Source organism: Carassius auratus, chromosome 7 (assembly GCF_003368295.1).
Source record: "Carassius auratus strain Wakin chromosome 7, ASM336829v1, whole genome shotgun sequence".
Taxonomy (NCBI): domain Eukaryota; kingdom Metazoa; phylum Chordata; class Actinopteri; order Cypriniformes; family Cyprinidae; genus Carassius; species Carassius auratus.
In genome coordinates this window covers 17,290,987-17,317,441 of record NC_039249.1, presented here as the reverse complement: position 1 = coordinate 17,317,441, position 26,455 = coordinate 17,290,987, and the positions used below count along the sequence as shown (strand labels likewise).

The window sequence follows — 26,455 nt, the reverse complement described above, 5'->3', positions numbered from 1 at the left end:
CTTGCTTTTATACACCCCTCTTCAATGATACATCACATCACACAATGAAACAACCACTTATTTCTGAGACAAGAAGAAGGAAAAGTACTTGAAAAGAATCAACCTTCAAGCAATCAACTGTCATTACTGGAAACTCAATTCTTTCTTTTCTTTTCTTTTTAAGTAAAAAATAAAACAATGAATCCAAATTACAAATCATCAGTAGTCACAATTCTGTGTTGTAAAGAAGGGGAACAGACTTAACTGAAATACGTAAACTTTACACTAAACTTAAAGAAACAACAAAAATTATGTCTATAATATCAAACTGCAACTGATAGATGCTAACGTGAAACAACTAACGTGAAATTGTCTAGTTGGGTCAAATTATTCAGTAAACTAATCCCCCCCCCCCATATAAACGGTCCTTTAAAACTATGACCCTCTCTAAAATGTACTTTTATGAAAGGTGACTTTTCAAATCAAGCTATCTGACAAATGCATAAAAGATTTTTTTCTTTTTTTTTTTACCTGAAGTGGACAAAATAACGTAGCAAACTGTAACATTTATCACAATGGCTGTGTTAAAAGGGAAAACTCAAGCAAAGAAAGCAACTTCGAATTTCAAGGACAAGGGGGTTATTTCTTCATTGAGCCTTCCGTTTTAGCGGTTTTATTTGTTGTATTATAACACCTTCAACATATGTACCCTGCTTTATTTCTTTAATATGTTTTCAAAGCAGCACTGAACTAAAAGGGAACATTACCAAAAACTGATGTGACAAAACAAAAGTGGGGGGTGGGAGGGGGATTTTTTCTTCTCAACCTCACACAACTCAATCCTTTACAAGTAATTTAAAAGAAAAAGAATAAGCAAACCGGTAAATTATCTGATTAGGGGAGGGGATGTCGCAATTGTAGCGCTTTCAACCTGACTTCTGATTATTCATAGTTCAGTCACAGAAACTTTGACTATTAGAAGGACTGAGACTAGATTCACAAGCACATGCACAATCAGTAGGACCACAGTTATAGTGGATCCTAGAGCAAACGTAAAAGTGAAGCTAAAACCTGTTAGGGATAAATTAAAGAACAAACTTAATGCTTAACTATGCTTTTTTTTTTATTATCATTTTCAAAATTGATAAACCTAGGAATTAACAGACTGAAAAACAAGCCTATAATAAATGATTTTGACCAGAATCATCTAACTGTACGTCAAACCTACTGCCATGTTTCCTCTCTTTATGCTTTCATCTTGGTGATACGCCGTTTTAGATGAATTGACTGAGGAATAACAGGGCTTAGGACAACATGGTTAAGACAGAGCCCACTGTTCTTGTAAAGGGTCCTCCTATCTCTCCTCTGGCTTTTGGCTGAAAGTGATAGGAGGAAATTAGCATTGGTATGCCTCCGCGCTCACCAGAAGAATCATACATTACTGCTTCCTAGAAACAAAGGAGGATACAACATTTAGTACAAACAAACTCCCTTTTCCATTCAGTGTGGTGTCTATAATTTGACATTAAGATCCATCATGATTATTCCCTATTAATGGATCAATGGATTTATCAAAGCAGAGTATATCTGACTTCCCCAGTATCTAATACGGCTAAATATTGTACTCTTTTTACCTCCGCACTGAGGACTTGGAAATAAAGGAGAACACAGAGTACTCTGCCACCAGCACTCTTCTTTCTGCATATTAGTTAAGCACTGTTCTCCAAAATTCAACAGTGGAAACTGTTTAAGAGACAAAGAAAGTCAATCAATGATAGCATTTTTATTTTTTATTTTTGAAAGGTAGATCATTAAAGGGGTCATATGATGTGATTTTAAGTTTTCCTTTCTCTTTGGAGTGTTACAAGCTGTTAGTGAATAGATAAGATCCCTGAAGTTGCAAAGACTAAAGTCTTAAAACCCAAGAGATATTCTTTATCAAAGTAAAGACTCTGCCACACCTACCTAAAATGGCTCATACAACCCCCCCCCCCCCTTTGTACATCACTATTTGCGTAATGCCACCCAAATATTCACACAAAGAAAGAAAGCTTGATTTCAGTAACCGTAGTTAGTGTAGAAGCAGCCATGTCAGGGAGATGCTGTATCTCTAGGCCAAGGGTAGGCAAGTTCAGTCCTGGAGAGCTTCAGTCCTGCAGTTCAGCTCCAAAAAAAACCTCACCTACCCTTAGTAATCCTGAAGACATTGATGAGCTTGTTCAGGTGTATTTGATTTGGTTTGAAGCTGAACTCTGCAGGACTGTGGCTCTCTAGGACCAAACTTGCCTAGCCCTAACTTAGGTGAAAGCAAAATCACTTTATTTGGCCTTCCGAAAGTAGATGCATTTAGGAATCTTTAAGATTACTTACAATAAAACAATAACACTTAATGGACAATCTAGGAGAGGAGTCAATTCTGACTTTGCTATGACAATTTAGTGCTTCTGAATCAGATACTTTAAAGGGATAGCTCACCCAAAAGTCATAATTATGTAATTAATAACTCACCCTCATGTCATTCCAAACCAGTAAGACCACCATTTATCTTCGGAACACAGTTTAAGATATTTTAGATTTAGTCAGAGAGCTCTCAGTCCCTCCATTGAAGCTGTGTGTACAGTATACTGTCCATGTCCAGAAAGGTAAGACAAACATCATCAAAGTATTCCATATGACATCAGAGGGTCAGTTAGAATATTTTGAAGCATCGAAAATATATTTTGGTCCAAAAATAGCAAAAACTTTATTCAGCATTGTCTTCTCTTCCGGGTCTGTTGTGAGAGAGTTCAAAACAAAGCAGTTTGTCATATCCAGTTCGCGAACAAGTGTGTTCAGATCAGGGTTGCCAGGTTTTCACAACAAATCCTGCCCACTTGCTTCTCAAGACTAGTCCAAAACTTGCCCAATTGCGTTTCCAGGAGGTTTCCCGATAAAAAAAATTGCTTTCCGGGGTTAAAATGTACATTTTATGGCATGGTTGCCTTGGTAAAACTCGCTTTTTAGGTGCTAAATATCACTTTATCGGTGTTGTCGATTCGACCCGCGGACATGAAAAACAACCACAGACTTGGCAACACTGGTTGGCATTTACTACACAGCCGTAATTCACTGACAATCTACACAAAATTGATTTTAAAATCAGTGGCGATTCTTTGTCGATTTTGAAAGCGATTTTGTGTTAGTTGTCGGTAGACGACGGCTCTGTGTAGTAACTGCCGCTCCACCTGAACCAGTGTTGCCAAGTCTGCGGTTGTTTTTCATGTCCGTGGTTTCGAAGCAACCCCAATACCAATAACGTGATATTTAGCCCCTAAAATGCGAATTTTACCAAGACAACCATGCCAAAAAACAACAACAACAAAAAAACATATTTTAACCCCGGGAAGCAATTTTTTTTATCTGGAAACCTCCTGGAATCGCGATTAGTTTTAGACTAGTTTTGAGAAGCAACAGGGCAGGATTTGTTGTGAAAACCTGGCAACCCTGATCTGAACACACTTGCTGGAGATATACTTCTAATTACAGGAGCGTTTTTACTGATGAGATGTGCCCTACGTTCTGGACATGGACAGTATACCGTACACACATTTTCAATGGAGGGACTGAGAGCTCTCGGACTAAATCTAAAATATCTTAACCTGTGTTCCGAAGATAAATGGAGGTCTTACTGGTTTGGAATGACACGAGGGTTAGTTATTAATGACGTAAATGATTTTTGGGTGAACTATCCCTTTAAGTATGTTTTGTTATTAGTTTAAGAATTTGCTATTGACTGTTCAAATGCAGAGTTTTGCGCATCGTGTGTATGAGTGAGAGAGACCCGGTCACACAGTGGAGTCAGCTGTCTTAACTGTCCGTGGCTTGTGTACTGCAAACACATACGAGCTTCATCACGGTGTCTGTCATGTGACTCTGTTCCTCTTTCGGGCTTGAACTGATGGTAAAACTAAGGATATTATTAACCTGTTAACCTGCACCCCGATGCGGGCATCCTCAACTCCCCGTGTTTGCATGTGTCAATATTTACGAATAGATTAAATGAAACAGGACAAATTTAATCTTGACAAACTACCGTATTTTTCGGACTATAAGTCGCACCTGAGTATAAGTCGCATCAGTCCAAAAATACGTCATGATGAGGAAAAAAACATAAGTCGCACTGGACTATAAATCGCATTTATTTAGAACCAAGAACCAAGAGAAAGCATTACCGTCTACAGCCGCGAAAGGGCACTCTATGTCTTCAGTGTAGACTACAGGAGCACTGAACAGCATCTCTGGCAGCATAGAGCGCCCTCTGACGGCTGTAGACGGTAATGTTTTCTATTGGTTCATTTCTCTCAGTTCATGTCAAAGTAATTTTGATAAATAAGTCGCACCTGACTATAAGTCGCAGGACCAGCGAAACTATGAAAAAAAAAGTGCGACTTATAGTCCGGAAAATACGGTATATCATTATAAAGATCTAAGCCTCAAGCATCGACAACAGAGTGCTGTTTTTCAATGGAAAGCTTATAAAGATTGTATTTGCTACATCTGTGTAAGCAGTACACATCAAAACATGAATGAAAACTAGGTACATGCCAGATTCGTCATAGTAACGAGTCATAAACACATCCGTAAATCCTGGTTTAGTAAGAAAGGTAAGGGTCCACTGAAGGACATCTCGTGGAGCACGTTTAGTCCAACGAAGCAATAACGTTGTAAAATGGATGATAATTCCTTTGTCTATGTTTCAGTTCTTCAGCGACAGAACTGTTTGTGTCCGTTATGAATAACTCATGCTCAGAAACTGCATCTTGGTAGTTAAAAAAAACGGCATGGTTTTGTAGCAGTGTCACAAACAGAATGAGACGATCCACAAAAAAAAGTGAAAGATAGGCAAAAGATAGTATATTTGAATTTTCGCTCTCTCATGATGCACTCTGACGCACCTGTCATCTGATGGAGGCGGAACTTAGCAATCGCCTTTTTCTTTATTTGTTTTATTTTTCAACAGTTTTTATACATGTGTGAGTGTGTTTTATGTTGAATGTATCTGCATGATTACCATCTGTTTGAGTGCAAATCAGCTCGCTATTACTGTGCAATCAAGGTTAACTGTCATTACATTTATTTTGAAAGATGAAGCTCGCGATTATGGAAAGAAGCATAACATTTGCGACGAGTGCTTGCAGTGTTCGGCCAATCATGATGCACTAGTTCAGTGGATCAATAAGAGCAGACTGCATTTGTCAGAAGAATAGACTTTGTAGAAAACAACGCATTTGAGAGAGGACCTAAAATAAATGTACAGTATTTGAAAAATACTGTGTTTTTTATTTTTTATTAAAGCATGTCAAGATATTCTGTTAAACCAAATACACAACATAATTATATTTAAAAAAACATCATATGAGCCCTTTAAAGAATATTATATAATATAGAATATAAGTACTCTCAAATATATAAATTCAGTGCAATCAAGTGCAGGTGAGCACAACGTCAGAATCAATCAATCAAAACATGATAATTTATTGTACAATTTTCCATATGCATTTCTCTGAAGGTTAGATAACAGAGAAAAGAATGGCTCTGCAGTCACTTACCTCTTGTATATCTTGAGCAACATCAACTGTCTTCTCACTTTTTGGAATCTGATCAGTTGCAGTGCATTTGCAAGACTCTGTCTCCCTGCTAGATTCCTCTTGCTGATGAACAGAGGACTGCACATGAGAACATGGCACCGAAACCGATGCCATCTCACAATGTACGCAAATCTCTTGTTCAATGATCGGCAGAAGGGTGCTCCCACCCTCCTGTGAATCGAGCGATGTCTGGGCACTCTTCTCCATGCCAGACTTTTTTAATCTGGGTAGGAACTTCCCAGACTCCAGCTCGGATTTTCCGTAGTAAGGGCCCTCACACTCGGCGTCCTCCTCGAGAGGCTTGAGGTCAGCCTGTGGGTCATCAAAGAGGTCTGCTTGACCAACTGGAAGACTTGCTTCCTCTTTCTCAGACTCTACATCTGACTCACTGCCACCACCTGGAGAAAGCTCCGAGGCAGATATTGGCCGGAAATGAGTCCTTGGGGAAATTCGAATGGCCCGATACTGAGTCCGGTTGATGCCATATAACCAAGGGCAAAAGGGCTCATTGTCGGAGCATAATATGGATTTTGGCTTAAATCCCGGGCTGAAAGAGGCCATGTCCTCTGGCTCAAAGGAGCACTCCACATGCAGGACCTGGGAAAATGGGTTGTTCAAATCAAAGGATGAAAACGGGTATTCCAGTCCTGAATCTTCTCGATGGAAGCCTCCGCATGATCCCAGTAAATCTTCATGGAAGACAACAGAAAATCCCTTATTTAAACCATCCCCCGGTCCCTTGGTAGTCTGCTCATTTTGACCAAGGGACACAAGAGGTCTCCACAATGGCTTGTGGCCAGGAGCAAAGCAACTGCTCGTGTTCATGAACACATCCGCCCCTGAAATGGTTACCATGTCAGAAGATGTGGTTGCTGCACACTGCAACAAACTGCCACAAGCATCACCAGGTGGAATCATAGCCCATTCCCTGTCGCCGCTTAGACTCTTCAGTTCTCCATAAACCCCACCAAGGATAAAGGAGGTGCTGTCCTGTGAATTACAATTCCAAGGCTTTGCCGGCGTCGTGTAATCCCCATCATTCAATTTAGAGAGCTTGTTTTTATGAAGTCCCTCGTCCTCCTTCTGCCCATCCCAAAGATGATACTCCGAACACTGCACAGCTTTCTTTTGAATAATTTCACCTTTTACATCCTTGTCAAGACAGCTGCATTGATAGCCGGTAGTCTCCTCTGGAAACAAGCGCTCCCCTGTATTCTTTACCCCGAGTGTTAAGACACAGTCTCTGTCTCCAATAGCCATCCAAATGTCTTTTATTATCCCTGAGGTGTATTCATCATTTTGTTGATTTGGGACATCTGAAAACACAACAGCATTATATAGTTTACTCTCATCCTGCTCTAATGCTATTCCACAAACAGACTCCAATTTCGATTTCTTATTGAAGGGCTGGTTGGATTCTGTGCCTACACTGGATTCTTCCTGCTGGTGACTGGAGTTCTCTTGAAAGAAATCTAAAAGCTCTTCTTCTAGGCATAAAGGTGGGATAAGGGAAATACAGCTGACCTCTTCACTGCCAAACTGAGCGGATTCATCTGCTGGAGCATTGATCTGTTCACTATCTGACCGTGTCTCCTCTGAGTGGGACCAGGGACTGCAGGTCCTTGTTGATAAGTTAGAGCAGTGTTCTGTTTCATCAAAGGCACTGTTTTTGGTCCAAATTAGCAAACGGGATTGTTTGTTTCCTTGTGGATCTAAACAGCTACTTGAATCTACATTGTCCTGCCCCTCCGTAAGCGAGTCGCAGGGAAAAGAAAAGGAAGGGCTATCGTATTGCAACTCAAAAAGTGGAAAACAAGAGTTTAGGGCAGAGATGCTACCGCTGGCTTCTTGGAGATGAGGCCCTACAAAAGCTCCAGACAGTTTTCTAAAGTTAAACGGAACACTGTTCAACACTGGGGAGAGCCTGACTGGAGAGTCACCCGGACAGCTTTCGCCTTCCAAATCTTCCAAGCTTGATGATGAACAGCACTCCCACACTTGGGCAATGTTTTCCATATCTTGTGTTATAGAAACATCTGCTTCTGAGGCTCCCAGAGAATCAACCCTTATTGCACTTTCCCCTTGCAGCTCAAGGCCATCTAAAACTACACATCCTGCTTCAAAGTGTTTTCGCTCCACGCTCTTCTGTCGAATCATGTTCAGGATTCGGCTTTCTTGTACCGCATCTGAGGCACTAGGATCCAATATGGATTGATAAAGATCAACTTCATAGAAGTGAGTGAATTCAGACAGATGCTCGTCATCTAAATTTTGACCATCTTCAGGAGGAGGGCAGCTTGAAATCCCATTTAGTTCAGGAGCCTCTTCGTCACCTTCACCAGACACTTCAATGAAGTGGCCATCCACAAAAGTGCCTGCTGCAAGGTATGCCCTTTGAATACAAGAATTTGCAATGCAGATTCCTTGAATTCTCTCTGACAGACAGTCCACATCAATGGACATGCCCAAGTCATTGGAAGAGTCTTCTTTACTACGATACTTTGTCTCTAATTTACTTCTACTGAGAGGGACAAAGTACTCCGAGATGGGCTCTGTGTACCAAAGTGGCTCCTCCATATATTCTTTTCTTTTAGCTTCTCCTCCTGACTCCTGTGCCTCAACCAGATTAGCATCTTTGCGGATCTCCCTCAGAGGTCGTTTGCCTTTTTTCATGTAGTGCTGTTGTTGTTTAGATAGGCCTCCGGTGGTACTGATGTTGGCTCGTGCATTTTTCCGCTCTTCTTTGTCGATGACTTTAAGGGCCAGTTTGACCTGTCCGCTGCCACTGCGGCCTCTTTTGTTTCTGCTGCTGACCTCTCGAGACTTGTGTCTTATGCGGACTGCTTTGCAACTGCGGGTCTGGTCAACCTGGTTACCACTGGAGCTTGAGCCAGCCTCACTAGAGCCAGAGGACCACGATCTGGGACGGAACCTCCCCTCAGACCGGTGTCTCGCCTGCCGCTTACTATGAGGAGGAACCCGATCATCAGTCACCCCTGTTGCGCTTCCATGGAATCGGTTTTCCTTCTCCCTGTTAGTGCATCGGTGCTGGGCCCTCTCACTGATTGAGGTGGTGGAACTGGGTGCATCAACGATTCGGTCTTTAAAAGCTTCACCTTCGCTGGTGCAGTCTTTTGGAGAGGATGTGTCTGTGCTTGTTTGAGGGACAGCAGATGATGATGAGCTGGAATACGTGCAGGCTTTAGCTTTGTTCCACACGGTCATGATTTCTTGGAGACAAACAGATTTTTCTGAGAGAGGTGGGAAAGCTTCATAGTACCTAAGGAGCAAAAACAACCACATTATAATAAGAATAACGCACACAAAAATGATAGTAATAATAATAATGATAATAATAAGTGTAAATAATAGCATGAAGAATTAAGACCAAATACTAGGGGGGCTCCGATTGATCAGTTGCAGACTCCTGTGGGAAAGCACAGTCAGTGCTGCTTCTGCACTGCTTACATATCGGACATGGACGGCATATGTAATGCAAAACGGAGTGTGTGTGTGAACCTGGAGTGAAAGGCTGCCTCACATACTGCTCACAAAATCAGGCTTGTTCTGCGTGTAAGCTATTGTGTAACAAAAGCACGATTGTCAAAACAAAAATACAGTGCATGATCAAACATTTAGGTGAGAAATGTATATTTCTGAAAAATTTATAAAATATATATATTTAATAATAAAAAAAAATATGCTCTCACAAGAGGGGAAATGATTTTCAAAAATGAAATTCAGGCCCTGAGTGAATATTGGTATCGGTGATTGTATTGGCAGATAATGCCTTCTGTGATCGCTGAACGCTCACAGTACGTTCAGCATCTGCGTCTCAATATATAAAGGATATAAACATATGAACCTCATCTCCAAAGCTGCTCTGAGATGTCAGCATATCTAAAAAATATTTTTATTAATTTAATTGTAGCTAATAAAAATGTACGAAAAATTTGAGTGCTCAAGAGAAAATTTTCATGTCAGTCTTATTTGACATTCAATATATCAGGACAGATATAAGGTAGGAGGAAAATTCTTTTTTGATGATGTTCCCCAGCATGTTCAGTGTATCGGTTTCAAATTGTGTGTTTATAGCTTAAAGTATCCAAAAGTCACAGAATTTTGTAACAAAACAGGCCTTTTTGTAAAGCTCTCGAATCCTTGAAGGAATTTTATAAATGATCATAGCAAGTAGAGTCAAAAGGTAGTTATCTTCTGGTATATATTTTTCTATATTTTTATGGGGGGAAAAATCTTTGAATTTGAATATTCTCATGCTGAGAAATAGGTGATAAAATGTAAGAAACTTGTGTTGTCAAGGGAAATATTTTTATTCTTATTTGATGTTCAAGATCTCATGAAAAAAAAAAAAAATTGGTGATGTTCCCCAACATGTGTGCTGTTTGTGAATTAAATTTTATGGTTGGCCAAAAAAAAAAAAAAAAAAAAAAAAAATTACATTTGTTGTCTACTCTATGAGACATTTCCAATGACAACTATCTGAGCTGTATGATGTTTCTGACATATTAAGAGTACATGGCACAATTTTTCTTTTCATGAATGATGAAAACACATTTTTCTATTTATCCACACAAAACTCAGCACTACTTAGGAGTTAATCAAAGTGACTACATTCATTGTAAAGGTCAGATTCCAAATGTGAAATTTTGTGTTGATTAAAGCAGATATTTTGAAAAATATGCTTTTTTTCTTCGCTAGGGGGCGCTCTCCGGCTTTACACTCCAGTTTAGAGGAACTGGCTGCACTGGTTAGTTGATAGAAAAAAAGAAAAAAAAAAGCCTTCTTCAATTCATGGGTATAGGTATTATTTACACACGAAAGACACAATGGATTATTTTGATTTTTTTTCAATCGTGAGAATCTGCTGTAAATAATGATATGGCATTTTCCAAGATCTGAGCAAGTTTCATGAAATGATAAGCATAAAAAACAATTTGAATATTGCAGCATGCGCATTTGGAGTTTTGTGTGTTATAATTCGATGAAGAATATATTTAGATCTAAATGACAGATTATGGTATGATTGGGCTAATTTTAATTGAGATAATTTTCTGAATAATAACATTTTCCATGATCTATGCATGTTTCATGAAGTTATGAATAAAAATGCAATGTGAAGCATAGAGCTTTTTTTTTGCATCTCTGCAGTGCGCCTGTGTTACAGCTCTATGAACAAAATCCTTCGATCTGATGGACAGATTATGATACATTTGGGTTCTTTTAAGTCGAGAGAATTTTTAGAATATAATGCTGTGCTGTTTTTAAATATCTATGCATGTTTGGTGAAGTTACGAGACTAAAACGCCACAGGACTGCAACCTCTGATATTTTTGCTAAGCTATATGGCCTAATTATTTTCTATGCGTTATATCTTTAGGATATAGACATTATGAGCGAAGGATTAAAGTGAGTTTGGGCTTTTTTTTTCAAATCGGGAAACTATCCTGCAAATAATGATGTGTCATTTTCTATGACACATCATATATATTTGCATGCTTAATGAAGTTATGAGCGAAATCGCCACATGACAGCTACCTTTGATTTTTTGGCTAAACTACATGCTGCCTGTACAGTTGTTGAAAATCCATGAGGAAAATCTCTAGATATAAAATGGCAGATTATAGTGATTTGGGGCTCATTTTAATTAAGAGAATCTTTTCTAAAAATGGTGCCAATTTTTTTTTTTTTTTTTACGATCACGATCTGATGTTTTATGAAGTTACAAGTAAAACAGTGACATCAATATATTATTTTCATATGGATTTGGTGGTGACTTCTTGTACAAAAACCTTGCAACAGTTTATTCAAAGCCCCAAACAATTATGCTTGTTTTATTCTACTCATTGAGACCTTTCAATTGACGTAGGACACATGACTATCTGAGCTGTATGATATTCTTGACAGAGTACATGGCACAAGTTTTTTTTAATCAGTAAATAACTCGGCACTACTTTGGAGTTAATCAAAGTGGCTACATCGATTATAAAGCCCGCCCGCAGTACACTACTGTTTAGAGGGGCTGCTCAGCGCTAGTTAAGAGTTGATCGAAATATTCCATTTCTGAGATTCTAAGTTTTAAAATGATACCTATTTCGTTTTCAGAGGTTGCTTAATAATTTTATTTTGAATTTTTTCGTGAAGGTTTCAAGGGTTAATTATAGGCTTTTCCAGTTTAATAAAAACCACATTACAATATGAGTCTCATTGCTTTAATAAACTACCTAGAGATCATAACTCTACCTGTACAACAATCCACATTACAACATTACAGATTATAAGGTTTACTCACATCTCAACCTGGTCCTTGGAAGAAAAGGATTCATCTGGTTCAGGAGACTGTGATGTATCAGATTTTTTATTTACTTGCCTTTCTTTTTCTGTAAGACAATAATAGCAAAGCAATATTATTGAAGTATTTCCATAAAACTGTTGCAGCTGCAAGGCAATGCCACTTTTGCTGAACCTGCATTACATAGAAAATATGCAAACCTTTCTGTTTGTTTTGAATATCCTTGAGCTTAGAGCATAGCTCTTCGACCAAGCTTTCAATTCCAGAATTCTGAAAGAGAACAAAAGTAATTTAACTCACAATTTTAGGTGAAAATTTTACAGAAAATAGAATAACAGCTCCATCACTACATCTTCAAAAACTCCCTTTGATTAAAAAGCACCAAATATACACATGATTAAAACAGTAACCATATAAAACTTAAGCTATATTTTTGCTGAGTACATCTGAAATGGTTCTGGTGATTTCTTTTTTTGACAGAAATAAGGATGACTCTTAAAGACTTTGTGGCAAAAGCAAAGCATATCAATGATTTTCCAAAAATAAAAAATAAAAACACGGATCTGAGATGTAACGCACCGATTTAAAAGCTTCAGCTTTACACAAAGGTCTTACTTCATCAGATGCTGAACGTAAACACTGCACAGCAGCTTGTTTCTTCATCTCTTCAAGACTAAGATCAGTCCCTCCCTTCCTCTTGCTCTTCCCCCATTTCTTCCCTGTTCCCTTCTCCCAGCCCAGGAAGATGTCATTTTCCTGTGCACAAGGAGGACCAGGTGTTGATACTTTAGTATAAATGTAGAGAAAACTGTGCACAAATTTCTGCTAAGATGCAATTACTGCCAAATAAACTACTCTCAAGAAGATAAAAGAAAGCTACTTGTTGCTTTAAGCTAACCTGTTGCTTTAGTCTACCATCTCTATAAGATGGTAAAAAAATAAGCGAAGTCCTAAACAAGAATACCATAATCTACACAATATATTTTCATAGCCTTAATCCATAAAACTTTGTGGATAAACATCTGATAAAATAAAATGTAGTGGTCTTTATGAAATCTGAATAATTGCTGAGTATCAAAATAAATATTAGTTACCACTGAATGTAATAAAATGAATACTGAGAGACCTGAATTACTACTAAACAATTTGTGTTAAACACTTGTTTTAATCGATCGAACCTAACATGCAAGACGTTTTTTTTTTTTTTTTTTACGAATCACTAAAGTTGGTTTACATTAAAAACAAATGTATCATATGACTTATGACATAGAACACAAAATTTTGGGTGAACTAATAGTGTTCATCGTCTGGTTGACCATATCTTGTATACATTTTTCTGAAATTTCCTGTCATTTGCACATAAACTGATCACCATTTATAAGCTACTAAATATTGTAGAAAGTTAATTTTCTGTAAAGTTGCTTTGCAATTATCTGTATTAGGGATGGGCATTCGATTAAATTTTCTTAGTCGATCTTCAGGAGAATTAACGATTGACTATCGATTAATCATTAATATTTTAATAATATAATTATTTAATTTTTATAATAAAAAAATGCAATGAATACAAAAATACAACGTGTTTATCCTCGGTGAGACATCTATTACAAGATCAACTTGTGGCAGACAGTTAAACTACGTTCAGGCAAACCGAACATATATGCGCGTGCATATGCGGTGCTCTAAAGCAGCAGAACCTTCAGCTGCGAGCCGGCGTTCTTAAACAGAGACCTCATTTGTTCCAAAATAATAATAATAATAAAAGAATCATGTTAAACAATAACATTTGTAAAAATGTAACTCAAAACTATCCAAGCCAGAAGAAAAGGCCAGATATTAGCCTTCCTAATAATTATGCTAACTTAACAAATTATGCTACTTAAAGCCTCATGAAAAATAACTAACTTTAGTAACTAGCATACAACTTCTGCACGAGTCTACGGATTTTTGTTGGGAAATATAAGCATGTTGACATGATCTGGGGTCAGACGCGAGCGCAACCTGGTGACCGTCAGTCCAGCCGCCGAAAACACAAACTCTGAGGGAACTGACGTTGCCGGGATGCACAGGTACATCATTTGAGTCGTGGCCGTGTTGTACTTATACAGGGCATCGCAATGTTTGCAGTTAACTATTTTGCTTTTTAAATCAAAACGGTTCCACACCACACTTCGCCGTGACCTCTTCATGATTATTCTTTTGAAATCAAAATGGAAGATCACAGATAACGGAGTAGGGTGTCAATTATTGCACCCTGGTGGTAAAATATTTAATTGCTGCCACACAGTGAAATTCATTTAATTGCTTCAAGAGTCACACTACGCAACGCAACCTGCATTAGATTAAAAAAAAATGCATTATATATAAAAAAAATGCATTAGATTAATCAATAACAAATTAACGTGATCGAAGAAATTCTAAATGATCAATTATCGATCGTCGATCATGCCCGTCCCTAATCTGTATCGCTAAAAGCGCTTATTGAATTTAACTGAACTACTATTTTTTAAGAAGTTTTGTTAGATTTGTACCGAAACAAGTCATTTAAAACACAAAAGGTTTTCCAGATGTGCTGAAAGGTTTTAATTATACCTGGTCCTGCAGGTCGTAGTCATAGCTGTCGTGCAGCAGCAGGCTAAGGACATAGCGCGTGTAGATCATGGCATCGATGCCACATTTCTCCAGCTCCTGACCCAGCCAGCTCTGCACTGGCCCTAGTGACTGCAGTGAGGACATCTCTGAGGAGGACACAGGGCCTGTTAAAGGGAAGGCCTGCGAGACTCTTTCAGGGGCAGGGCCGTCTGACTCTCCACTCATTGGACGCATGAGACTAGGTTGGAGCCACTCTCAAATGCAGATACATGTTCCCAAGCGGTCATGAAAGTGCAAGAGGGAGCGGTTTGAAAGGGACAGAGCTGATAGTGTATTAGGGGTGGAAGGACTTAATCCAGCAAGACAAACACAGGAAGGTCTACATGAAGAGTCATGTAGAATCTTCTGTATATTCGTATTGCTGTAAGCAAGAGGAGGCTCTAATCTTCAGGCATGGCTTTGACCGCTGGAAGCTAACAGCTTACTGAACAGGCTCACTTTCATTCATAAGGGTTCATCTTGGAGGACAGCTGGTTCCAGGCTCAACCTGAGAGAGAGAGGGAAAATAACAGGAAGCAGCATTTAGTTTTTATACTGTTTTTGCCCTGGAGCAATTGCAGCTGAAAGCCTTTATTCATAATCTTTAAAGATATCCTTTAAAGAAAAACTTTTAACAATCCTGACTGCAAACCTAGAATTTGTTGGCACTTCAGCTGGCAATTTGCGATTAGACCACACAACTGATGAAGACAAGACCTTAAAATAATACTGACTGAAATGAAAAAAAAAAGGAAAAACATTTTAAAGTGCTTTCAAACTAAAACTTAAGGCAGACCTAATCTGGTTTATGAATGTACAATGAAATTAAGTGTACCAAAGAATTAAGTAAAATACAAATAATAATAATAAAATAAGTAATTTGTGTGGATATTGAGACATTTAACAAATGTGATTTTTTTTTTTTTAAGCAGTAAAACTTGTTGACGAAAATGTTTTTTTTAACAATGTAGAGAAAGTTTTTATTGAATTAATGCAAAACCGTAATGAATTTCATGCTAGCATTACTAGTGCGTGCTGGAGCTGCGTCGAACATCTCCACTGAAGAAGAAAACGAGATAAAAGCAAAAAAAAAAAAAATAGTTTGCCTCATTTTGTAACTAGGATATACTTCTAAAATTCCATGACTCTGATTTTAATTGTAACTCCCTGTGTTAGTAATCATAAAATCAATGCTTCCCACATAGCTTTTACTTGGGTAGGTCGCCCAGGTATATTAACAGCTGCCCAAGTATATTTGGTGAAAATGTTGCTTTTATTTTTATCCTCTTATACTACTAATTGTTATATTATGTATGTTTTTTTTATCCATCCGAAATAATGAAACCATAAACATTTTGTATCTGCTCATTCTTGTGCTTGAGAACTCCTTGTGCTCTGCAGAGACAGACAGAGCTTGACAGTATGGGCACTTCAGGCTCATTTGCAAATAGTAGTAGTTCACTACACAGACAAGTCACAAAATCGCGATCATAATCGGCAATGAATCGCCTGTGAATTTTGACCGTGATTTCACATAGCTTGTCAGTGAACTATGGCTCTGTGTAGTAAATGACACTGCATCTGAACGCATGTGCTGGAGATTTACCACTAAATCACAGCAGCGCCTATACTGACGAAAAAAAAGATATCGCATTTGATTTTTTACACAGCCCTATTTGAGACAAAGTAGATGTGTGTCAACTGTAAAATGTACGTGTTTTAAAATTATTTGACATTTATTAGATAAGATTGTAGTATCCATAAAATCTGTGCCCAATTCACTGAGAAACACTATATGATAAAGCAAGGAGAACGATGATGTAATTTTGTATTATTTGCAATGCATATAATGCATAATATGATTATGTATTTAAAATGATTTTTTAATAAATAAAAATAAAATTGTTAATTGTCACATGTAGCAGACCATTTTTGTGCTGTGGGTAATAGGAGGATTTCACACAGAGACAAAAAACAAAAAACCCCAGAGAGGTTTGCTAAAAAAACTTAAAAGTAAAACACTACTATGACCTAAACAGTATGAACAACATGATTAAATTTACCTTGCAACTGTGTCCTTACCAATGTTTAAGCTCCTTTATCAAATCATCTAGATCTGACAATGAACATAATCGGTTGCACACACAAGGTTTAGTTTTAGAAAAGGAAAACAAAAGTAAGTTTGTATTCCAGCTCCTGGCATCTTGTATAACCATTACAAGTGCTCCTGCAACAATGTTTCAGGATTAGTCAGCATTGTTTTAAGGTGAGGCTTAATATGGTTTGGTATGAACACCATGTAGAATTCAATGCAGTTGGAATCAAAACCAGTTACAATTAAGCAGAAAGATATGAGAGGCTGTTATATTATGAACAAAGCCACACCTAAAGAGTTCAAATCACAAGAAGTGGTCCACAAATAAATGCATGTGATTCTACAAATGAACACGCAAGTTTTTTTCTCTCCATCTAACTGCATATCATTTTTTTTTCATTAAACATCATCCTCTGTGTGATTGACTTTTCGCCCTTTGTATTAAACTATGCATACATACACGATGCTGTTTTGTTTATAGTTATTTAAGCATCTTAATTATAATTGGTTTATAAACATTTTCAACTTTATGCACATTTTTCCCCAGATAGTCATGTTATCTTATGCTTTGAATAAAAGCTTATTAGTAATATTTTGCACCCTCTTGTAGCCTCAAGAGAAGCCAAAAGCTTTTCTTCACCCTAACTGAAATTTTGCATTTCAAAATCCAATCAAATTCTAATAAGTTGAATTAAATTTTTCAGCCATTTTGACAGCCCTAGAGTGCACAACTAATGCCAGCATTACAACAGTTCTTTTGTGTTTACGGTGAAGATTTACCAATGATTTTTAATGAGACCAAAAAGAGGAAACTGTAAGACGGAAGTAAACTCTCAGTGCAACACTTCTATATTTTATATCTTGTGTGTTCAACTAAAGAACTAACAACATTGGCATAAGATTATAATATTCTAGATGAACCCTTTTGACATTGCCCAAGTTATGAGCATGCCTGGAATGTTACCATAAATATGACTTGTTTCTGAAGTTCTTGTTATGCAAGATAACGCATGAGTTTCAAAGATAATTTCAAAGAAACAGGTCCTACGTGTCTTGACACTGTACAGTGAGCGTTTCGTGACAATCATCAAATGCTAATATGCCTTAATATCCAATGTTAATCAATGTATATAACTTCTAAACAGATAGTAGGGTACACATACATGCATGTTTTCTAAGGGCAGTTCTCAATGAATAAGACAAATTCGACATGCCTATGAAAATCCCAAGCCCCATAATTATCTATGCACATTTACGGTTGCATACTTCCCTTTTTTTTTTTCAAAAAGCAGAAAATCAAGCTTGGGTGTTACTGATGAACATTAAAAAGAGAAACAACAGGAGATCTTAAAACCCCTTTCTCCCTGTCTGACATAAGAAACTTGTCCCTGTCGGAGTAGACAAGACATTTGTTTCCAGTCAAAAGTTGAAACTGAAAACTGTTCATACTGTAGGTCCAGCAGAAGTCCGCCACGCCCATCTTCTGTCGTCACTCCTCGTCAAATACAGCGAGTGCTGAGTGCATTGAACAGCGTTTTAATTTAGCGTCACTAACCAGAAAAACACTTTAGTTGATCTTTCATTAATGCATTGATATTTCTCTCTCATAATGACTTTAATTCGCTGAAATGGGCGCAGAAGTAATAAAAGTACCTCTTTAAACGCTTTAAAAGCTCGACAAAAGTGCACACCAACATATTCTGCAGAACAAATTAAGATCATGGACTTTCTTTATTCATCTGCATTCGTAACTTGTGGTAAACTTACTTAGGAAACATTAGTATAGGAAAAACAGAAATACTATGCCCTTGACGTTTGCCCCTTCACATGGTTAAAGTTATCCACGTTACAATACAAGCCTTACAATAAGTTGCAGTCCTGTATTAAACGACCACCTGATGCCTCTATAATACGTCTGCTTCAAAAAATGTTTACAAAATCAAAATAGTTGGCATAGTTTGCCAGTGACAGGAGAACGGAGGAATGACAGGAGGCCAGCTGACTAGCTACGAGCTAACGATCACCTGACAGCCAGCAGAAACAGGATTCCTAAAGTCACGGACTTTATCACTTTCTATCACTACATCACACTGCACGACAAAACAATGAAATTAATAATAAAGACTGTTTGTGTCAGTAAAGATCGCTCTTCACAAGCCACTGTCAACGAGCGCAGCAGACGGACCACAAACCACTTTCCCTTACTCAGCATGATTCAGCGAACATTAATGTTGTTCGGCAAAACTAACGTTACACCGAGAAAAGTGCAAACTATTATTATTAACGTTAAGCGCTGCTTTGCTACATATTCAGCCTGATAAGTAACAAAATGATTCGTGAGAAGCGATTCCGTACACTGCGTAATAAACCTAATTTCCATGTTATGAAATGCACAATTTAGCTTTACTCAGTGCGCACAATAAACATTATTTTCCTCTGAAGTACCTTACTGACGCAGTCGAGATGTAAACAGATGACCGCTCGTACGGTGTCGTTGTCTGGCTAACGTTAACTCGGACACCATTTTACGCCAAAGAGTGAAACGCTAGTCCCGGTTTATCACTTCCTCGAAAACCACAGGCAACATAAGTGTGTTTGCGTCTCAACAACCGCTATAAAACGGTCCATACGCGTGCTTCGTGCAATAAATTAAAAAGCAAACACATCTAAACAAGAAAATGTCATTAATTATCCCAACAGTGCGAGGTAGCGCTAAGCTATGCTAGTGCGCCGTTGTCGCTACACCGGGGAGGAGGCGCGGCTGATGTGCCTCGGCTACAGACATTTGTAACACTTGACAAGACGGCCGAGAACATTAGCTTTCAATTCAAATCAGACCTGGGCAGCTTTGCTAACAAGTATAACGCGCAACATATCGACATGCAGATTAACGTGACAGAATAATCTTACCTGCTGTAACCCTACGCGAAGTGCTGAATAGCAGCAGGAGAAGCGATGACTTCTCTCCCGCCGCCGCCGCTCCGAGCTCGAGCTCTGACGCTGCGCCGCAACAGCGTCACTGATCCCAGGCACGGGATAAAGTCTGTTACGTCCTTATTTCGGGTTAGGACGCTGCTGACGACATTTTGGATGAAGGCGGGCCCGCATCATATGTCTCTAGACATCATATGACAGTTCGTTATGAGCCAACATGGCTGACAGAGGGAAAGACTTTAAAGGCGATTTCCGACTCCATTTTATTTATCTCCAGGCAACAAGACAGATTACAAAATGTGTCGCCATGGCTGATATCCCTCCGCGAGCGCTTGCGTCAGAACGACCGAGTTACAGTCAGTAAATCGAAATCTTCCGCCATGCAGCTTATAAGGCTCTCTTTGGGCATGATTTTAATTAGATTGTTTATTACATATACAGCTTTTTATGTAATTATGTAAAATTGCCAGATTTGGGAGTTTTTGTTTTCATTTGTTAACATAAAATAATTTTAAAAACACCATTCTGATGTTGGTATTTCATTTACGAATATAGGCTACTTTCATCAAAATGAACCACATTTAGTAAAACTTGACGTCAGTTTTAGATAACAAGGCGTTCGCAATTAGCAATATTTTAAATGGGAGAAACATAGTATCTTCCCTTATGATATTAGATTGCCAACATCTTCGCTCCGCAACATCATACGTCATTAGTCACTGAAAATAGCATGTGCAGTCGGTGCTTGAGGTAGCCTAATAGTTTCGGAAACTTTACCGTTCAACAAAAGTTTTATCACAATAATTAATCAGTAATTAATTACTTTTTAATTTAATTAATAACCGTTACGTTTTGTGTTGAAATGTAAAAACGCGCGATATTGTTCATTTTCTCAATAAGACGACTCTGAAAGACTTTAATATTATAAGGAAGTATATGGTAATAGCATATGAAAATATTAAATGAGAGGAAAAATATAAAATATAATTTTCCTTTAATCTCAATTATTTCAGAACCAGACTCCGAATTAGGAAGATCGATCCAAAGAAACGTTTTATTGTCCCACAGCTAGGGTGACCACCTGGCTATTGCTCTGTTGCAGGTCAGCAGACCTGATTTTGCGGGACACGAGGGAGAGAAATTACTAGTATTATACTAGGTGAATAAATATAGATTTTTTTATTAGATATCTTTTTGCAGTGATGTTAACATGTCTTAAATTGCTAAAAGGGTTTATAAAAATGTAAATGACGGCGCTGACAATCGCTACAAAGCACATTTCCAAATAAGCACACAAATTCCATTAGGAAAGACTAGAAAGATTAAATGCGTTCTTACCGGATTCAGTGCATCTTGAATTTATATTTTTTTTGTCTGATCTGGCAGCTTCGAGTAGGGCCTTCTCATTCATTATGTGTCTGTAGAACAGGAGTTTTTTTTTTTTTTTGTGTGTGTGTGTGTGTGTGTGTGTGTTTTTTTTTTCTCAGTGTTTATTTTCCTTCTCTGGCTAGCCGCTAGAACCAATGATAACGGCTGCGCTGCGCATGTTCGGTGTTTTCTTATTAACATTTTTTTTATTGTAAAATTGTAATTTAAAGGACGATGAAATAAAATGACGAAGACAAAATTAAAATGCGGGACACTGCTTATGACTTGCGGGACGCGGGACAAAGCTTCAAATTTCGGGACTGTCCCGGTGGTCACCCTACCCACAGCTGGTGTACAATATGCCTCGGTTTATTTGGGCTGCAGCCCACTCCTGCTAATATTAATAAGGACGACTGGAGCCCCCTCGCGGCATCTAATGGATATATGCCTTCAACATTGTGCATTAAAGCAGGGATTGAAACAAACTTTTTATTTCACTCACCAGACAATTTGGCTACTTTTACCGGCCATTCATAACTTATACTAGCTATAAATAAATAAAAAGAAATCAAGAAATAAATCAACGATTATTTATTTATGTAGAAATAAATCAACAGCTTGGCTGTCTAAACTGAACGTGACAAACGACCGTTGCAAATCATTTTGTGTCAGTTTGCGATATATATATTAACATTATATATATAACATTCTCAATATTTTCTGGAATTTTATCGATATAGATAATTAGACAATATTTTGAGTGTGTTATTGTGCGGATATCTTAAGGACTACCGTGGACAACTGACTCCTAAAGTTTTTGAATATTTCATTTTCTATGTGTTTAGTTCACAGGAGTGATAGAAATTAATCATTTTCAATAAGTTTAAATGTATTTTTTACCCTTTATGTGCAATTTTACCTTTATTAAACCAATTTTTCTAAAAGTGTGCATCATCTTTTGAGTAAAATTCTTACATTTAATCTGCAAATTGTAATAATAATACATTTAGATTTACTAAACAAATAAAATCAATATCAACGAAATTAATCTTTGCAGAAGATACATTAAATGTAAAATTAAAACAATTAAAACCTCCAGCAGGCGGCAGTAAGTCACTGTAAGTGAGTCTGCGATTGAACCGAATCATTGATTCAGGAACGAACCACAGTCATGATGCTCAGAAACACAAAACAGTGCTCCGTGGCTGTGTTCGGAATTATTTTTGTTGGCGAAATAGATCAAAAACAGGCATGGTGTCTAAAACGTAATTCTCTTAATATGAACTTATTGTTTATTGAACTGTTGTATAAAATCAATATCACTTTTGTAACCATGCTGATTTTTTTTAATGGCACTCTTCGTGAGATATTGATTAACCATATGAAATGATATAAACATTTATTTTCTACCCTCTTGAAATTTGTGATCATTCTTAATGCATAGACTGAATAGAACGTGCACTAGTTAGTGTAGTCGCTTATGCATGCACTCTGTAAGAGAGTTTTGTTTGGTGTTTGCAATATACTCCATAAGGCTCAGAATTATGATTATGATTTTGTAGCTTTTGTGTATAATCTGAAGCCTATGCACCTTTTCTTCATTTCAATCAAAGTCCAAACAACCCATGGTCCTGATTAACAGAAAGGTGTTTTTATTTAAAAATTAAAGCTTATACCAATTATACAAGCCATAATATTGTAAACTTAGTCATGTTACATTCTATTTGGATTCAACAGCAGAAGAACAATACGAAAGCAATGAGGCAAATAGAATTTTCAAACCACATCTATTTCACTATAGAACAGGATTCAAATTAAACCAAAAAATTGATTTTCTTTTTTCTTTTTTTAGATTCATTTCAACCAAAACCACAGGACAATAAATAAGCAGAAAATATTAAAACACTGCTCAAAACATGGTTTCTAGAAAATAAAAGACCTGAAAATATTCTGAGTGATTGAAGAAGAAAAAAGTCAAATACTCAGGTGGCATTGAAATATATGAGCAATTAAGACAACTGAGGCACACGCCTCTGCATTCACATTCATAAAATCAGTATTTCATCTTTGTGCTTGTTTTAGCTTTGTACAGTAGTGCATAAAGACATACTATGCTGGTAGTGAGTCATTCATGATGATTAAATTAATGTCCATTTAAACATAAAACAGCACACTCTCTTTTAAATATATTCAAATCACTTTGGCCCAGGATCTAATTTGTGTGTATGATAGAATGATATACTAGTTTGCTGGTGCCTGTGTGTCTGTTACTCTTCTCTGGCAACGCAGACGAGCCGGACAGATGGAGCGTCCTGTAGGAAGTGCACGGGGTCCGACTGAGAGTGAGTGGGCAGCAGGCGGGGGGAGGGGTACGACTTCTCTAAACTGCTATATTGGCCCTTCTCTCAGTCTTTGAATATAACATTGATTCAAATGATTCTATTTTATTAGACTTCAAAATAATAAATCGGTACATCCGATGAAAACAGGATTCATTTGTGTGATCACTGGTGATTAAGGCTACTAACTCTGCTTTACTCTGTCTTTTTAGAATAGAATTTCCTCACAGTGAATAAAATCACTGTCCTAAAACAGTAGGCCTAGAGTTTGATGACTTCGGAAATGTTCAGCAAAGTTGTCCTGGCAGACAATGTACAAAACCAGTAAACGGCCATCAGGGTGGCAAACAGCGTGTAACTGACACATAGAGATTCGGTTCAACATTTCAAAAATGATTCCTCTAAGGAATGTTCTGGTTGGAATTTAGGCGCTGTCCACAGCATTTGTGCCATTATCTCAGAAAATACATTTCCAGGTAGATTAACTTCTGGTTATGCATTCAGATGTATTCACATATATAGTGAAAGTGAATGATTTTACAGGCTACAGTCACTGAATGATTGTCAGCAAGCAATTCTGTCAAAACTATGACTTTTGTGTTTTTTTGAAGGAAGTCTCAAATATTTTCTGTGATAATTGACACAAATGCTGTAAAATAGAGCTTGTATTTACATTCCTCTAAAGGAGTCAGTTAATCATTATTGATAAAAACCTGTTTTCAAACTCACTTGGACCTCACAAGATCAGTTTTGTATTAGTTTCCCATTAAGGGACAAAAACTGTGCCTTATATGTTGTCTAAGTTCAAAGATGTAGCTTTTTGACTGGAAGCAAGGCACGGATGTTTAATGGAGAAACTAATTACTGAAAAAGATAGACAGGGTTAATAATTTACTCCATATACTATTTAAACGTTTAGGTTAGAAGACTTGTTTAATCCTTATTTTCAGCAAAGATACATTCAATTGATCCAAAGTAACAATAAAGACTTTCACAGTGTTAGGACAGTATTCTGCTGTAAATAAATGCTGTTCTTTTGAACTTTCTATTCATCAAAGATTCCTGAAAAAACTATTGATCATGGTTTGCACAAAAATATCAAGTAGTACAGCGGTTTTCAACATTGCTAATAATAAGAAATGTTACTTTAGCACCAAATCAGAATAATAGAAATAATTCTGAAGTCTGGAGTAATAACTGCTGAAAAAATTCAGCTTTTCCGTCACAGAAACAAATTACATTTTGCTTTTTACTGTATTTTTTTTTTTTTTACAAATAAATGTGGCCTCAGAGACTTCTTTCAAAAAAATAAAATAAAAATAGTTACTCACCCCAAACTTTTGAACTTATATATATACTGTATAATTCAAAATTAGTAAATAACTGAATAAAAAAAGAAATATAAATCTAGCTCTACAAATCACTGTATAATTAAAAATGAGTAAATAACTGAAAAAAACTAAAAAATGAATTGTAAATCTAGCTCCCTATATGTATATTACTAGATTTCGTTATTAGTTTCATTTATTTATATACTGTATTTGTATACATACATACAAACATACATGTTATGAAAAGGAGGAGGCAAACATTGGCATAAAATAATATACTAACATGCATGTAAGAAAAGATAACACACTGATCAAGAAAGGTCATGTGAGTAAGAGAACAGGTTTTACCGTGGGAATTCAGATATTTCACTTTAAAAAAATATAAATGCTGGTTTCATATATGTACACAATTCCACATGGTGTTTCAACTTCAGTTTTCAAAGTTTGTAAATACAGAATTCAGATTGTTCAGGTTTTGCGGTATGGACCAATCACTACAGTCTTTGGCAGTGTAATAACAGCACAAAAACAGAGACAAAACTCAATAAATAGGACTAATATGACAGTTCATTAAAAACAAATAATAAAATTCAATTACTCAGTACCAACTAAATCACGAAAGCAGTTCTGCAATAATAAAAAGACTATAACAGCAGCGATTAAAGCACGTGAATGAAAGTCATTCTCATTTCTAGCAAACTATCATGAGGCCTTAAACTAACAACACCTACCAAAAAAAAAAAAAAAAAGTACAATCTCTTGTGTAACAAGGAGGTGTTTTCAAGCTTCTGTAAACCTCCTAATTTCAGCTCAGAGCTGCCTGGAAGGAAACATCATTTTGAGGACATATGACTAGCTGGAGAACGACTGGAGACAATTAAGGTGGTAGCAGTACGGTCTAAAGAAATTCAGAGGAGAGCTTGCACTGGTACTTCCAGCTGGATCACACGAGTCCGTTGGACTGAAGATGCTTATTCCAACAGCAGACACTCTGCTTTATCAGAAGGCTTTTGCACATAATCACACACACATGTGTGCTTCTAATCAAACAAGTCCTTGCTCATAATTAAAAAGAAGTTCAAAATGTACTTGCTCATGCAAACTGCAAGTCTCAGCAAAGCTGTACGAGCTGCCAACTCAGGAAAATACTGATTATACGTCTTAACTAAGCAGATACGCAGACCCACATATAAACAATGTTAAACAGGCTCAGAAACTAAACAGAAACTAGCAAAAAACATCACAACTATATATGTCCCATTGTCATGATTTCTGCTATTGATACAAGCTGTGATTTACAAATTTAACATTAGTTGGATACAGTGTTTCGGCATTTTTGATACATAAAACCTTGAGTTGCAGCATCAATGCTTTTTAGAGTCCAACTAAAATGTTTCACACGATATAGCGTCTGACAACACGCGAATCGAGAAGGCAAAGGTATGCTGAGGGATAATGTACATCATTCTGTACGGAGATCAGTCTCTGTCCCTCTCTCAGTCTTACTGAATGAGACGATGACAGGCTGTTACACCACACTGCCTTTAGCTCTGCCCGACAACATTTACACACAACCATACAGACCCCAGTACAAACAGAAAGACACATATTAAGGCCATTTTGTATTAAATGTGGTAGTCTAACCTCTTCAAGAGACCAACCGCACATCTGGAGTTAAAGTCTGAAAATCATCGAACACATAGTAAACAGGACCTCTCTTTCCCCTTCTGTTTCTGCGACACTATCACACACACAAACACACACGCACACACACACGCACATGCACACACAGACATACTGATGTTCAGATTGCCAAGAGGTTGATCTTTCAACATGTAAGA

At 37.3% G+C, this 26,455-nt stretch overlaps 1 protein-coding gene across 4 annotated transcripts; it reads right to left on the bottom strand.

Annotated features, from left to right (window-relative positions):
* Window positions 1-1,105: 1,105 nt before the first annotated feature.
* Window positions 1,106-19,902, bottom strand: LOC113106125 (uncharacterized protein KIAA0232). 4 transcript variants are annotated; one of them, XM_026267747.1, is made up of 8 exons: window positions 19,553-19,900; window positions 14,509-15,055; window positions 12,496-12,672; window positions 12,117-12,186; window positions 11,917-12,004; window positions 5,568-8,886; window positions 1,614-1,722; window positions 1,230-1,427 (listed from the first exon to the last, which is right to left on the bottom strand). In XM_026267747.1, exons 2-8 carry the CDS (start codon window positions 14,740-14,742, stop codon window positions 1,411-1,413), a joined length of 4,014 nt encoding a protein of 1,337 aa, XP_026123532.1. In that variant the 5' UTR covers window positions 14,743-15,055; window positions 19,553-19,900; the 3' UTR covers window positions 1,230-1,410. The 4 variants fall into 4 exon arrangements, with proteins under 4 accessions (XP_026123531.1, XP_026123533.1, XP_026123532.1 ...); XM_026267749.1 differs by having other exon boundaries at window positions 12,532-12,672; window positions 19,553-19,899; XM_026267746.1 differs by lacking the exon at window positions 1,614-1,722 and having other exon boundaries at window positions 1,106-1,427; window positions 19,553-19,902.
* Between the last annotated feature and the right edge of the window lie 6,553 nt (window positions 19,903-26,455).